This window comes from Protopterus annectens, chromosome 17.part0 (genome assembly GCF_019279795.1).
Source record: "Protopterus annectens isolate FY-2018-M chromosome 17.part0, PAN1.0, whole genome shotgun sequence".
NCBI classification, from domain to species: domain Eukaryota; kingdom Metazoa; phylum Chordata; order Ceratodontiformes; family Protopteridae; genus Protopterus; species Protopterus annectens.
The window spans coordinates 155,119,425-155,133,091 of NC_056751.1; the positions used below are offsets into that span (position 1 = coordinate 155,119,425).

The 13,667-nt window shown below is 39.4% G+C and overlaps 1 protein-coding gene across 2 annotated transcripts in view; it reads right to left on the minus strand.

The window, feature by feature from the left end:
• Positions 1-13,667, minus strand: part of AP3S1 (adaptor related protein complex 3 subunit sigma 1) — a 1,319,573-nt gene that overhangs the window by 647,805 nt on the left and 658,101 nt on the right. For both annotated transcript variants that reach the window (XM_044059065.1, XM_044059066.1), the window contains exon 3: positions 10,456-10,567. In XM_044059065.1, the coding sequence (XP_043915000.1) occupies positions 10,456-10,567 (112 nt within the window). The remainder of the gene's footprint in view (positions 1-10,455; positions 10,568-13,667) is intronic.

The following is a 13,667-nucleotide window of genomic DNA, read 5'->3' on the forward strand; positions in this document are numbered from 1 at the left end:
ACTAACACTAGCTAAGACTGCAATCCAAATTGTAGCTTGCTACAGATCCCCCACCATGCCCCAAGATTCTCACTACACCTTTCTAAACATACTGGAAAATATTAAGATACAACCAAACACCCTAATACTGGGTGATTTCAACTACCCTGCCATTAACTGAGAAAACTATTTGTGTACCAACATCTTTGGTACGGTTCTTGGAATTCATAAATTCCAACGCCCTGGATCAACTAATCCTTAGTCCCACCAGGGGCTCCAATATCCTAGACTTGGTCATTACCAACATGGGAAATTGATGCTCCACACCTATGGCCACCCACTCGTTGGCCAGGTCTGACCATAAGCTAATCACCCTGGACATCCACATCCCACCCCCCAGTAAGGAAACCTCCGTAAAAAACTTCTCCAAAGTCAACTTCATGCTACTCAATTCAGAAGTGACAAACTTCATGACACCCATGTAGATGGGAACTGAAATTTCGACTGCTGAATCCTACACTAAGGCACTGTACGAGCACATTCACTTGTGCATGAATCGTGCCATTACCAGTAGAACCAAGATGCTCTCCTCCAAAAAACGTAAGCCAATCTGGTGGTCCCTTGCCATAAACCAACTTTACAACAAAATGAAGAAACTGTTGCAGAAAAGAGGAAAATCCCAGGATGCAAAAAAACTCCCTTACCAGCCTCAGTAAGAATCTGAGATCCCTCATAAAATCCTCCAAAGCTAGTTACGAAAATAAAATTGCCAAAGATTCCAAAAACAACCACAAGGCATTCTACAGCCATGTCAGGAATCTAAACAGCAATGTTCAGATCTGCTCTGAGCTACAATAGAATGGCATTAAATATACTGATCCCAAGGATATTGCCAATATCCTGGCAGATCGATTTAGTGCAAACTTCACCCCCCTCTCACCCCCTAAAGGACCAATCTCAATACCGAAAGATTGCCAAATTCCGGTAATAATGGCCACACAGGTAAAAAACACACTCTCCAAAGCTAAAAATACAGCATCCATGGGAACAGACAACATCCCAGGCTGTGTACTACATGAACTACAAAATGAACTGGCAACCCACCTAAGTGTCATGTTTAATCATAGCCTCACCTCAGGCTTTGTGCCCACTAAGTAGCACACAGCTACAGTTATCCCACTCCACAAGGGGGGATCCAACTTGGATCCCGGGAACTACCGTCCCATCAGTTTGATGAGCCAAATCTGCAAGGCCATGGAACATATTTTCATGGAACTTATAAACAAAGACATTTGGCAACCATCAAACACTGGACGCCATGCAGTTTGGGTTCGCGAAGGGCCGATCTTGCCTCCTGAACCTGACTGACTTCTTCGAATCAATCTCCAGAGACATGGACATGGGAAAGGTGGTCCACACAGCCTATCTGGACCTCATCAAGGCCTTCAACCCCATCCCCCACTCTGGAATCATACATAAACTTACTAAGCTGGGCATTAATCCCTACGTCACTCGATGGGTTGCCAACTGGCTTACTGACAGAACCCACACTGTAAAAGTAGCCGACTCCAAATCCAGCTCCAGACAAGTGGAGTACCTCAGGGTTCAGTCCTGGTTACGCTCTTGTTTGGCATTTACTTCTCTGAAGTACAGGCCAACACTATGGGACTCGGGCTAACAAAGTTTGCAGATGACTGCAAACTGGGAACCATTATTGAATCCCCAAATGATGTGAATATTCTACAAAAGGGCCTTACAGAAACAGATGCTTGGTGCCAGAGCCATGGGCTCAAGCTCAATGCCAAGAAATGTATAGTTATCCCCTTTGGGAAAAAACATGCACCCGTGAATTACCACATAGGTGGCAGTACACCAAACACCAAAATTGTGATGAGACTTAAGGACACAGGTGGACAGTGGTCTCACCTTCGATAACCACATTGCCACAACAGTCAGGATATACTTCTATGTGGCACACCTCATCACTAAGGGCTTTTCATCCAGAAAATAGGAGGTCATTGTCCCACTGTATTCATCCCTCATTAGACCCATTATAGAATACAACGCCCTGTTTGGTATGTACCTCTCAAAACATCTGCAGCAACTGGAAAGACCGCAGAAGTACCTCACTAAAACAATTACAGGCTTAAAGCAGATGCCTTATGCTGTCCGTCTAAAAAAAACTCCACCTATACTCTTGTCGCATATCGTCTACCCAGAGGCGATCCTTTGCTTAACATACAAGGCCATGTCAAACCCAGAGCTGCTGGACATGCTGTACTTAAATAAATCCCAATCCCTCAGAGCCACATGCTCCAGGGATCTAAACCTTGTCATCACAATGAATAAAACATGCTGGAGGGATAGGTTCCTGACTCAAAAACTCTCCAGACTCTGGAATAGACTGCCCATACATGTCAAGCAGAGTGCCTCTTTGGCCCTCTTCAAAAGGAACCTTGATGATTGGATGGGAGATAGAAAATTCACCCCGGAGATCATGTCAGTCACCCTGCTAGACAGGGGTCCAGGAAAGTAAATACTGTGGGAAGAAATAGCCAGGGAATTGTTATGGCTAGGCTTGTATAGGCCCTAGACCAGATAGCCTAGAACCAACCTATGAATTCAAGTTCATATACTATGGTCAATCCTAGCAGTTGCAAGGAAAGCTGTAACAAAAAATTAGAAAACTAAATCTCTCTCATTCAAAAATGAGTTTATTTATTTAGCCAAATCACTATGTGATAAAGAAATTTCTACCATAAAGTGGAATACAAAAAATTTAATACATACATTAAATGCTTGGGAAAAATTGCATTTACTGTTAGAGAAAAATTAGATGATTTCTTTACTGTATGTAAATTTATGATTTTGTTATGGACTCTGTATATAGATTATTTTAGTTATGATTGTAATTACCTTTTTGTTCTTTGTTCTTGTTAAAAAAATAAAAAAAAACACACTACAAAATGCTGCCTGGAACGTCAACCACTTACTTGGAGAAAAGATGTTGAATGTGGATGGAAACTCTAGGCACCTCAGCAAAAATGCCTTTAAGGGGACACATCTGCTGAGGTGCTAAAGTTTCTGCTTTGTGGTCCTTCTTACCCATTAAGTGGCTGGATTTACAACCAATGATGTGGGTCTATTTCTGTTATTCACAGTGGCATGCTACTAATCTGGTACATGTTCCATAGCACACAGGATACAAGCAGATTTTTTTAATAGTCAGACCATAACAGAACTCTGCAACCTAGCTATAGCCTAAGTAACTCTCACCTTACAGTACGTTTCTACGATAGGTGAAGAAAATTAGTGTGCTAAACAGCACAATGGCATCCAATCCTACTACCTCTCTCTCCAAGATGTGTGGCTGGAAAATAATTTAACCATTCATTATGCATACATCTCAAAACCCAAAATGAACTCCTTCAAGAGGAAAAGGAGGCACTAATGGTAAAAAAACATAAACTATTGGTATATCCTCATGTCAGATGCGAGGATCCACTAAGAAAGCTGAAAAACAGACTGTTGGTAAAGTCCCTGAATGCACAACAATGAAACTGCAGGGTTAGGTTTAAAACAGCCCCCTGGGGTTGTTAGCTTAATAATCGTCTATGAAAGTCACTAAAAACAGTTCTGGTGGGGAGCAAGCCTCCTGTACCCCCACGTGAGGTACTTCTACTCCATCCTCTTACATATACATATATAACTCCTCAGGAGTAAATTATCAGGGAAAAGAGAAAATACTCAATAAGTGTAAAGGACAGCTCATACAACTGTGATCTCACAGTACAGCCAAAATGGCAATAAAGCATTCTGAAATCTGCTACCTTGACAAATCTGCCTCAGTGGCTACACTTACAGGGGATCTACATTCGAACAGATGTTGATCTCTCATTCAGATACATTTATTTATTTATTTCACTTAGAGTGAGATCTCTCAACATTACACCAAGATAAAAAGTAGTCTTGTACCTCAAAGTATCCGGGAACATTAATGTTCACTTATCTACTCCATTGTTAACTAACTTGAAGAAAAACAGTAACCTTTCACAAGTGATAGAGAAAGTTAAAGATGACTAAAGTAAAAAATAAGGGAGGATTCAGACAGTTACTATGAGCTTACATCCACAGTCCTTACTGAAACAAATGTGGACGGCAGAGCTCTACTCAAAATGTTTGATTGCTTATGTCTTACGTGATGGTTTAATAAAGATGTTTCTTGTTTAAAGAAAAGGGGCAGGAATTTAATAATTTATGTAATGGTGCTTAGGTTCTAAGATATATATAGCAATATATGTGAAGTATAATGTCTGTTAATTTAATACAGTTTGATTACTTTTGTATAAATGTAAATTTGCCTATGTCACAAATGTTCAATAAAGGTGTTTAAAAACAGTCACTGACAGTCATATATATCCTTTTCAGTGCAAACCTTCACATTTTGGTCTCACATTCTGCCACTAATCTTGTTGGGACATTAGCACTGTGATCTTTTTGCAAATGGCTGATGTGTAAATACAACTAGTAGGGATACCACTCTGATCTAGTGTTTCAACACCCTGATATGTAGTCAGGACCATCACACACAGACTGTGCATTACGTTCTCTTTCATTTCAGTAGTAGGGATGAAAATAATTTTATCTTTTAGCAAACTAGCCAAACAAAACATATCAAATAATGCTTTTCATTGTCTTGTACTAAACCTGAGGAGGCTCATGCTCCATGAACAATGTTTTGTTCTTGAAGTAAAGCACTAAAAGTATAACAGATTGAGTTGCTGTGAGATAGGAGTATGCTTGTGGACTCTGAGCATAATTCCTATCTGTAAAGATTAAACAGGAATATTTTAAAGTTTTCATTGGCAATATTTGCATTAACAGCTGATTGCCTTACATTATTCTTAGAATCCCAGTTGATTTTTTTTAATTGAACCCCATTTCCAAAGTCATCCACTTAAACCTATAACTATGAATCTGTTAACATACAAGTGGAAGAGGTCTAAACATACTGAATTCCATTCCCAGATGTTGAATTCTCCAGTTTCTGCTGACATATGAAATAATTGCCAGTGCAGTTTATATCTGTATGCTGGCAGTGATTCAATTTGTAGGGGCTTTTCTGTTTTTCATTGTGGTTGTGCAACTATTAGTATATGCAAGTGAGGAGGATTCTGGGGCAAAGTGTCCCTACTGATGGGATATCAAAAAAGCCATTCTGAAGTGGAGATCCAAAACACAAGCAGGCATTATCGTTACTTTCTTTTATATTTTCCTGTCCATTATAATACACTGCAAAAATGGCTAAAACTTCATTACACAAGTCACTAAATGTTTCAGCGAAGGTTACATGCATTGCTATAACATTTTGAGCTTTAAACCCAAAATTACTTGTGCCTAGCAGCAATGTAACAGTATGACCATCACATTACATTAAGTAGTTTAAACATCATCTCTTAACTACACAATAATGTTTGCAGTGGTTGATATGGAAATAATCGACCACCCAAGGGTGTCCTGAGGCCTAACATGGCAGGCAGAAGGCCGCCACACTCCTGGAAGTTCCATTATTTCCATATAATGCTCACCTTGGAGGACATTATTGCACTTAGAAAATTAAATGTCCACTTTGTTTTCATTTGTTAAGTGTGTTGTGTACTGCGCTTCTAGATGCCTTTGTACAATTTTGCTTGTATGATAAAACATTCCTTTATGTATTGTGGTAATGTTGTGTAAAAGTCTGTATTTTTATTTTTAAACAAAAATGTTAACCATGTGAAATATTAATTACTGTACAGCTATAACTTTGTTTCTTGATTTTTTTCATTAGTTAACCATGTAACTTCCCTGGAGCACTGTCTGGTTCTCAAGTTCTTACTAACTTACAGTCCTGTCTTCTATCTACATTTGAAACCTCATATAACAAGGTTGCCAAATTTGCTCTTGCACTCCAGAATCTCAGCTGGTTAGAATTTCATTACCAACTTGTATATTCTCAACTTCTCATAATCCACTCCATCCTAAATAAACCATCCTTCTGCCTAAGCATATCCCCTCGTCTCTCTCTATAACTCATAAAGTTGTGACCAACATTTCTTACATATTTATGAACCAAAAAAATCACTAGAACAAAACCTATATTCCTATCTTCCTTCTCTCTCTTGGAACAAGCTTCCTTTAGTCCTTAGAAATATCACCCATGCAGAAGAATTCAAGACAACTCTCAGACTTTTCCTACACAGCACTAGGAGATGTCTTTATAACAATCCCACTCCCCTTCCTCCTTCCTGCCTACCCTCACTTTCCTCTCTTCCACCTCCCTTCTCACACACCCTCTAACTATTCCAGCTTCCTGACCTTTAAAATATCTCTCTACTACTCCCCTCCTCTCTCCTCCAATTTCTGCTCCAATAATCTTATAATTCTTCTATACCCACTCCTCTACCTTTCTCTTTCATTTCCCTTTTTGACTTTTTTCTTATACTTGACAAAACAACTCTTGTGTCTCTCCTGCTTGACCACCATTAACTTGCTCCTAGATATTTTTGCAACTTCGCTCTAGCAAAATGCTCTTCTTTACCCACTTCTAACTTGTCTTCCCACTTTCAACAACTTCTCTTCCCGTAAAACATCATGCTACCTAATAACCTGTGTAATATATACACATTTTATATATGAATACAAATGTATTATTCTGTACTTTAAACATCTTGCCTGTATAATTTATTCATAGGAGTTTTTCCTTTTTTCTTCTTGTATAATTTGTTTTGTAATCTTATGCATTTTTTACTTCTGTACCAAAAATGTTTTACTTGTATTACTTGGCTTTTAAATCTAATATTTTAAAATGTTTGTATAAACCTTCACTTTGGAGATTTTCTGCTCTGGTCTCCACTGAAAAAGGGCATAAGCTCAGATGGACTAACCCAGTCAACAAATATCAAATAAAGTTACACAGTAGGCAAACTGAGGTCAAGGTAATGAACTCTGGACTACAGGAGAATGTTTGCTCACAACTCCTAGCTTAATACATATGCAATAAGCTGCTAACCTTGATGCTTCTTTCTTCTATTTCTGATTATGTCTGGAAAACAGAAAGATTACTTGAAATACTTTTGTCATCTTTTTTTTCAGTTTGGTATCATTTAAATATTTGCTTACCTTTTCTTGTGTGTTGTTTCCCTCATGTCATTATGTGAGAAAATATATTCTGAACAGGTAATACATAAAGGCTTCTTTACATAGCCAACTTAGATTTTTTTCTTGCATTTTAATTTACCATGATGCAAACCTACAGGTAAATGATACCTATCCTGGTAGAAAACAGGAATCTGACATCCTAATAAGCAGCTTGAATATTAGCAGCACAGTGATTTGCAAATAAATCCATGGTATTCTAGGTAGCCTTAGAAGTGTTCCCAAGAGGAGTCTGTCTGCGGAATTGAAAGAAGCTATGTAAGCAATAATACACCCCTCCATAATTTTCCTTAAGATGGTTTCACTGATAATATGCTTGTTCCCTTTATTTAATTCAGTTTCTATGGTAATTGTTTTGTGTGCTTTATTATTAGTTTAATAAGTATTTATATTTATGCAGTGTTTTAGTTCAGTGTATTCTATGTTTAACTGCATCCCTGAGATACAGAAACATCTGCCGCATCATGCCTTTTCTTCCAAAAAAATCAGGGACCCTGTAGTCCAAGATCTCTTGCACCTTCATAAATCAAACAATCTCACAATTATCAGAACAAGAGATCTAAACCTCTTCAGTAGATCAATAAAACAAGGTGAAGAGAGAGATTCCCTACTCGGTTTCTCCCTCACCTCTGGAATAGACTCCCCCTGCAAATAAGGCCACATTTGTGGACAATTTCTACGCCCACCTCAAGGCATGCATCAAGAGATCTGGCCCCCATAACACAAATACACTGCCAAATTCAGGAATAAACCTCTACAGTGGAAACCTAGTATAAACAAACTCTACAATAACAAGAATAAACTCGTAGCCAGTAAAAGCAAACAACTCCCTATCATCTAGAGACAAATTAAAAAAAAAATCAAACTATCTAAAATTATGACTTGAGACTTGCTGCTTTTAGTAAAGACAACCACAAAGTCTTATGCAGCTATGTTAGAAACCGTAGTGGTAATGCCCAGCCATGCTCTAAGCTAATACAGAACAATGCTTACTCATTACCTGAGAAAAGATCCAATGCACTTGTGGACAAATTCAACTCTAAAGTTGCACTCCCATCACCTCCTTTCTCCAACATATTTGTATACCCAGATAAACACCTCTCGTCACCTCTCGAATGCTCTCTTCATGACCAAAAACACTTTCTCCATGGGTCCTGATAAAGTGCCAGGCTGCCTTCTTGTCAGCACCAGAGACTGCCTGGGTAGATTCGCTAATAAGCCTATTCAACTTCAGTCTCAACAATGGATTCATGTCAGAGGAATGGAGGACTGCAGAAGTCATCCTGCTTCATAAGGGAGGATCCACTACTGATGCAGGAAACTATAGCCTCACCAAACCTGTATGCAAAGCAATGAAATGCATCACTATGGAAAATATTAATAGGACATAGGCAGTCTATAAAATCTTGACCCAAGCCATTCTGGGATTGCTAAATGCAGATACCACCTTCTGAACCCTGGTGGACTTCTTTGCACATGTCACTGATGCATTAGACTTAGGCAAATCAGTTCAGTGTCTATCTGGACTTAGCCAAGGCCTCTGATACCATCCCACATTCTGGCATTACTGATAAGCTAATCAAATGAAATGAAAACTCCTGTGTTATCTGCTGGAGAGCAAACTGCCTGACAGATCCCAATCTATTAGTGCGGCAGGCATGCTTTCTTCAAAAAAAGCAGGTATCAGCAGTGTTCCCCAGGACCGGTCTTAGGACGACTATTCTTTGGGATTACTTCTCTGATGTCAAGGCTGATATCAAGGACCTATGGCTGACCAAATTTGGAGAGGACTGCAAACTTGGGGTGGTCATTAACTTCTAGTCTGACTTACAAGTTCTTCAAGAGGGACTGGCATGGACAATAAGTGGAGTATGGACTACGGCCTGAAACTAAACATCAAGAAATGCAGAATTTTGTCCCTACGGAAAACTGAGCACCCAGGCACTTACTACACAGATGACACCCTTTTGAAAGTTGATTCAGACATTATGGATGGACATGGTAACTTTCACTGACACTGAATTATCTTTGACAACCTTTTATCCAATAACTGTTAAGAACAATTTTTAGCTTGGCAAACTAATCATCAGGGGTATTTGTTCAAGATGAAACGAAGTTATCATCCCTCTCTCTTCCACCCACATCAGGCCCATAACAGAGTATAATGGCTCCTTCAGTACATACCTGTCTAAGCATGTGATCCAGCTTGAGAAACAAGATGATCAAAGAGATGTCTTCCTTGAGCTCCAAGACTGCCTTAAAGTGACTGTTCCCTCTCTCTTTTGTTTCCTACAGACTTTTGAGTGATGGCCTCTATCTAGCTTACAGAGACATGAAGGATCCAGTCTTTTGTGACCTCTTGCACATCTGCAAAACTAATAATACCCTCAACATCTGCTCAAGTGATCTTAACTTCCACCAAAACAATAACAGGACTGCTGGCAACATAAAACACACATAAGAGAATCCCTGTTTTATGAAACAAACTTCCTTTGGGTATAAAACAAAATAGTTTCCAGACCATCTTTAAGCATAACTTGGATGAACGGATGGCAATCACAAATACAGCCAAGGTCTGGTCCCTCACTGAAAGGGGTCAAAACTTCATATAAATTACTCACGTCAATGGGTACCCACAATTTAGGGTATGGTGGCTAGGCTTCTAAAGGTCTTCTGCGTCAACAGCCTAGTATTGTCCTATGAGCCAATAAATGAATGGTAAAGGATACATGGATCAGATAAGTGAATGATGAGGTACAGGACAACAGCTGCAGTATGGCAAGCTGTAGCATTTAGGCAGATTTGGAAATACGGTAGATCTTTTCCTAAGAGCATCTTTCTATTTTTACAAGTGCAGGCTCTCAACGCTGTTGCCATTAGAAAAGGTGGTTTGCAGATTCTACTATATAAGTAAGTTATCACCTACAGAAGTGTCATGAGTTCTATAGACCACAACACATTAGCAGAAGCAGACAATGATGTTAATGTTTTGTTTTCAAACTGAAGCTATATTAGCAGGCAGCCTTCTCATCAAGCATGACAGAGTGAGACTTCCCTTCCCAGCTACTACATTACTACAAAAGGAGTACAGCACAGCCTGCAAACCATACAGCTATCAAATCAAAGTAGGCACAATTTCTAACACACAAACATATTAGGATCTTTGAAAGAGATATTTTGGTAATTTGTTTACTTTATGTATAATGCCATTAACCTTCTTCAGTTTTTTCACTTGCACTGTTAAATGTTCAACAAAGTAAAGTAAATCTTAAATTTTACCTGAATTAAATCTAAAATTCCAAGTTCACTTTCTGAAGAATCCACACAGAAGACAAAGTACAGCGTGGCATAATGTCGATAAATGAGTTTATTGTCAGAGCCCCCAATTAACCTAAAAGAGAGCAAACACAGCAGTCAAATACCATAAAAGTGCATGGATTCAGCTGTATTACTTGTGCATTGTGTTCTTAAATGCATAATAGGATTTTCCATGTAGTAAAAACAAAAAAGTAAAAATAATGGCAAAAGTTAATGGCTACACCTACATGAAAGAATAATAAGCATGTTTTAACTTTATTAGTTTATGAAAGGGCACCCCCCCCCCAGTAGGCAAATTACTGTGTCAATCTTCTCCATCAGTCACAAACTGGCACATTTTTCTTAGACACTACAAGCTCAGGGCTATACACAAAATGTCAGAATATCATTTGCTGACTATGGAAGTACTACTAGATCAGCAGGTATTGTACGAATATACTTGTATCCAATACCTGCAACATTAAGTACACCACAGCAGATGCAGCTGGAGGACAGCCAAAAGGCCACAGATCAGAAGAATAAGTCCTGAGGACTGTCACATCCCTTTGATGCAGCAGGGATTCCCTAGACATCTGTACCACAAAGGTTTAGAGTCTACTTAGCATCTGGTTAGTATATTCTCGGTGATAAACCTATTGTTTACTTAGCACATGCCAGCCTTTCCATTACCGAAGTAAAAACAAAAAAATACGAAGAGTTATTCAGGCTTCCTAAACTTATACCCCCACTTCAGAAACCCCCTATTTGATAGTTCATGGCCAGAGTGTAAAGGGTCTTCTTTCTCTTTATTTCCACTTAAAGGAAGAAAACATAGCAATGACTGGACTACTTGAGAGTTCAGAAACCACTTTTGGAAGAAAACAAGAGGTGACCCTAAGGAACATCTGATCCTTCTGAATCACCAGATATGAATCCCAATATTTTTCCAAGGTAAAAATTTCAATACTGCTGAGATACTTCATTCAAAGTGGGAAGGAACAGACAGGCTTATCAGTTATGAGATTCAAATCCTATACCGGGGGATATTGCAGCACTCCTTTTAACAGCTGATTGTCCAGCTGCTTGCTACAGGACACAAACCCCATCCTCTACAAGGTGATGATGGGCAGAAATTATTGACTATGGAGTATCTGATGGTCACATCATTCAGCTGACTCAGACAAGGTAAGTATGACATATAAGCTGACCAAACGGTACTCTCAGGAATAATTCCGCACAAATAAAGAACCTCTTCCACTGGCAGAGTAATAATGATGACAGTAACAATATTAATACCCATTTGTTAACCAGGTAGTCCCACTGGGCACAAAGTCCCTTTTCAGGGGTGACCCAGGAACAATGCCTGGTTAAATGACTTGCTATAAGTAACACAGTAAGCAAATGAGAGCTGGGGGAATCAAGCCCTGTACCACAGTAACTGTAGCTCTCAGCCTTAACCTGCTGTGCCAACTGCCAGACTATGAATGAAAAATACATCCAATCTGGTAGAAGGCTTATTGGCAACCTCAGTTACTTCTGACACCCTTTTTTCTAAACAAAAAAAATCTTTATTAAATTATCACTAATGACATAGGCAATCATACAGTTATATAAATGAAAACAAACCATTCTGACATATTTTCAGTTGCAAATGTTATACATCACTTATAATCTACCCAGTCATTGTCAGTCAAACATTACAAAGCTCATTCAATTCCTGCCTTTCCTTAAACCTAATTCCTCCGCCAAAACACTATTCTACATGCAGTGTTCCCACAGTCCCATTTTTTACTGTGTAATTTGCTCCTACCCTTTTCTAAAGATCCACTTCCAGTTGTTCTACCTCAGTTACTATATCTACTACTTCTAGTACAGTTGGTTTAGACTTTGATTCCAGTTTCTAGTAATTGCTTTTTTGGCAGTCACCAGAATTAAAGTCAGCAAGGCCTTACTATGTCTAGGCAATTCCAATCCATTTCCTTAGTTACACCATCACCCAGTATTTCTGTTAAAGTAGTCTGCAGGGAATTTTTAAAGTCTAGCCATAACAATTCCCTGGCTATTTCATCCCACACTATTTACTTCCCTAGACCCCTGTCTAGCAGGGCGACTGACGTGATCCCCGGGGTGAATTTCCTTTCTCCCATCCAATCGTCAAGATTCCTTTTGAAGAGGGCCAAAGAGGCACTCTGCTTGACATCTGTTCCAGAGTCTGGGGAGTCTCCGGGTCAAGAACCTATCCCTCCAGCATGTTTTGTTTATTGTGATGACAAGGTTTAGATCCCTGGGGCGTGTGGCTCTGTGGGATTGAGATTTCTTTTAAGTGTAGCATCCTTAAGGATCTGCATCCAAAATCCCAGACTTTCATTGTTTCTTGACCCCCTCCCCCATTTCTTTATCATCCCTTTCCACTTTGAGTTATAGCTTTCTGCTTAAGGTGACTGCTGACACCCTTATCAAAAGGTCCAGTGGAAATAGATTGTCTATAGCAGGAGGCATTTGTGACATGAAGCATATTAGATATCAGGCATGCAGGACTCTCTTGGGTAGAGTGATAAAAACATCCTCTACTGTCAGAGATCTGACAACCTGAAATTATATCCTTCTCAGTTACCATGGATGATGAGAATTAGCTTTGGTCTTTCTTCATTGAACTTTGTATGATGTGGAATGGAATCACTGAGAATACGTATAAGAGAGCTTCCTTGACAGAGAATGACAAATGTACCCATTGTGAACTACTCCTGTCCCTGTTACACAAAGAAGAGAACAGTAGTAGGAGAGCTGTGTTCACCAGATTAGTGAATAAGCTTTTCTCTGGAGTGCCTCCACCCCAGAAGATAAGATCTAGACATGTTTTTTGAATTCATAACTCCACGGGTACTGAGACAGCAGCTCAGAGTCTGCAACACACTCCCTTTGCCTGGGCTAAGAATTACTTAAACATTAATGATCTGGAATGAATTAGGAGAGCCCAGATGGAGTTTGCAAAGTTGCTCACAGCTTCTGCTGGCCGACAGGCAGCCCCCTTCACCAAGGATGACCTGGTCATCATTCACCAAGGATGACCAGGTCTCCTGAGCAAGCTTCTTACCCTGCCAGTGAATTATCTGAATGCAGGAAACTAGTAGGAGTTTCCCACAACTCCAGGGACTGGCAATGTGTCCAACACCAACAACAGACATTGCCACAGG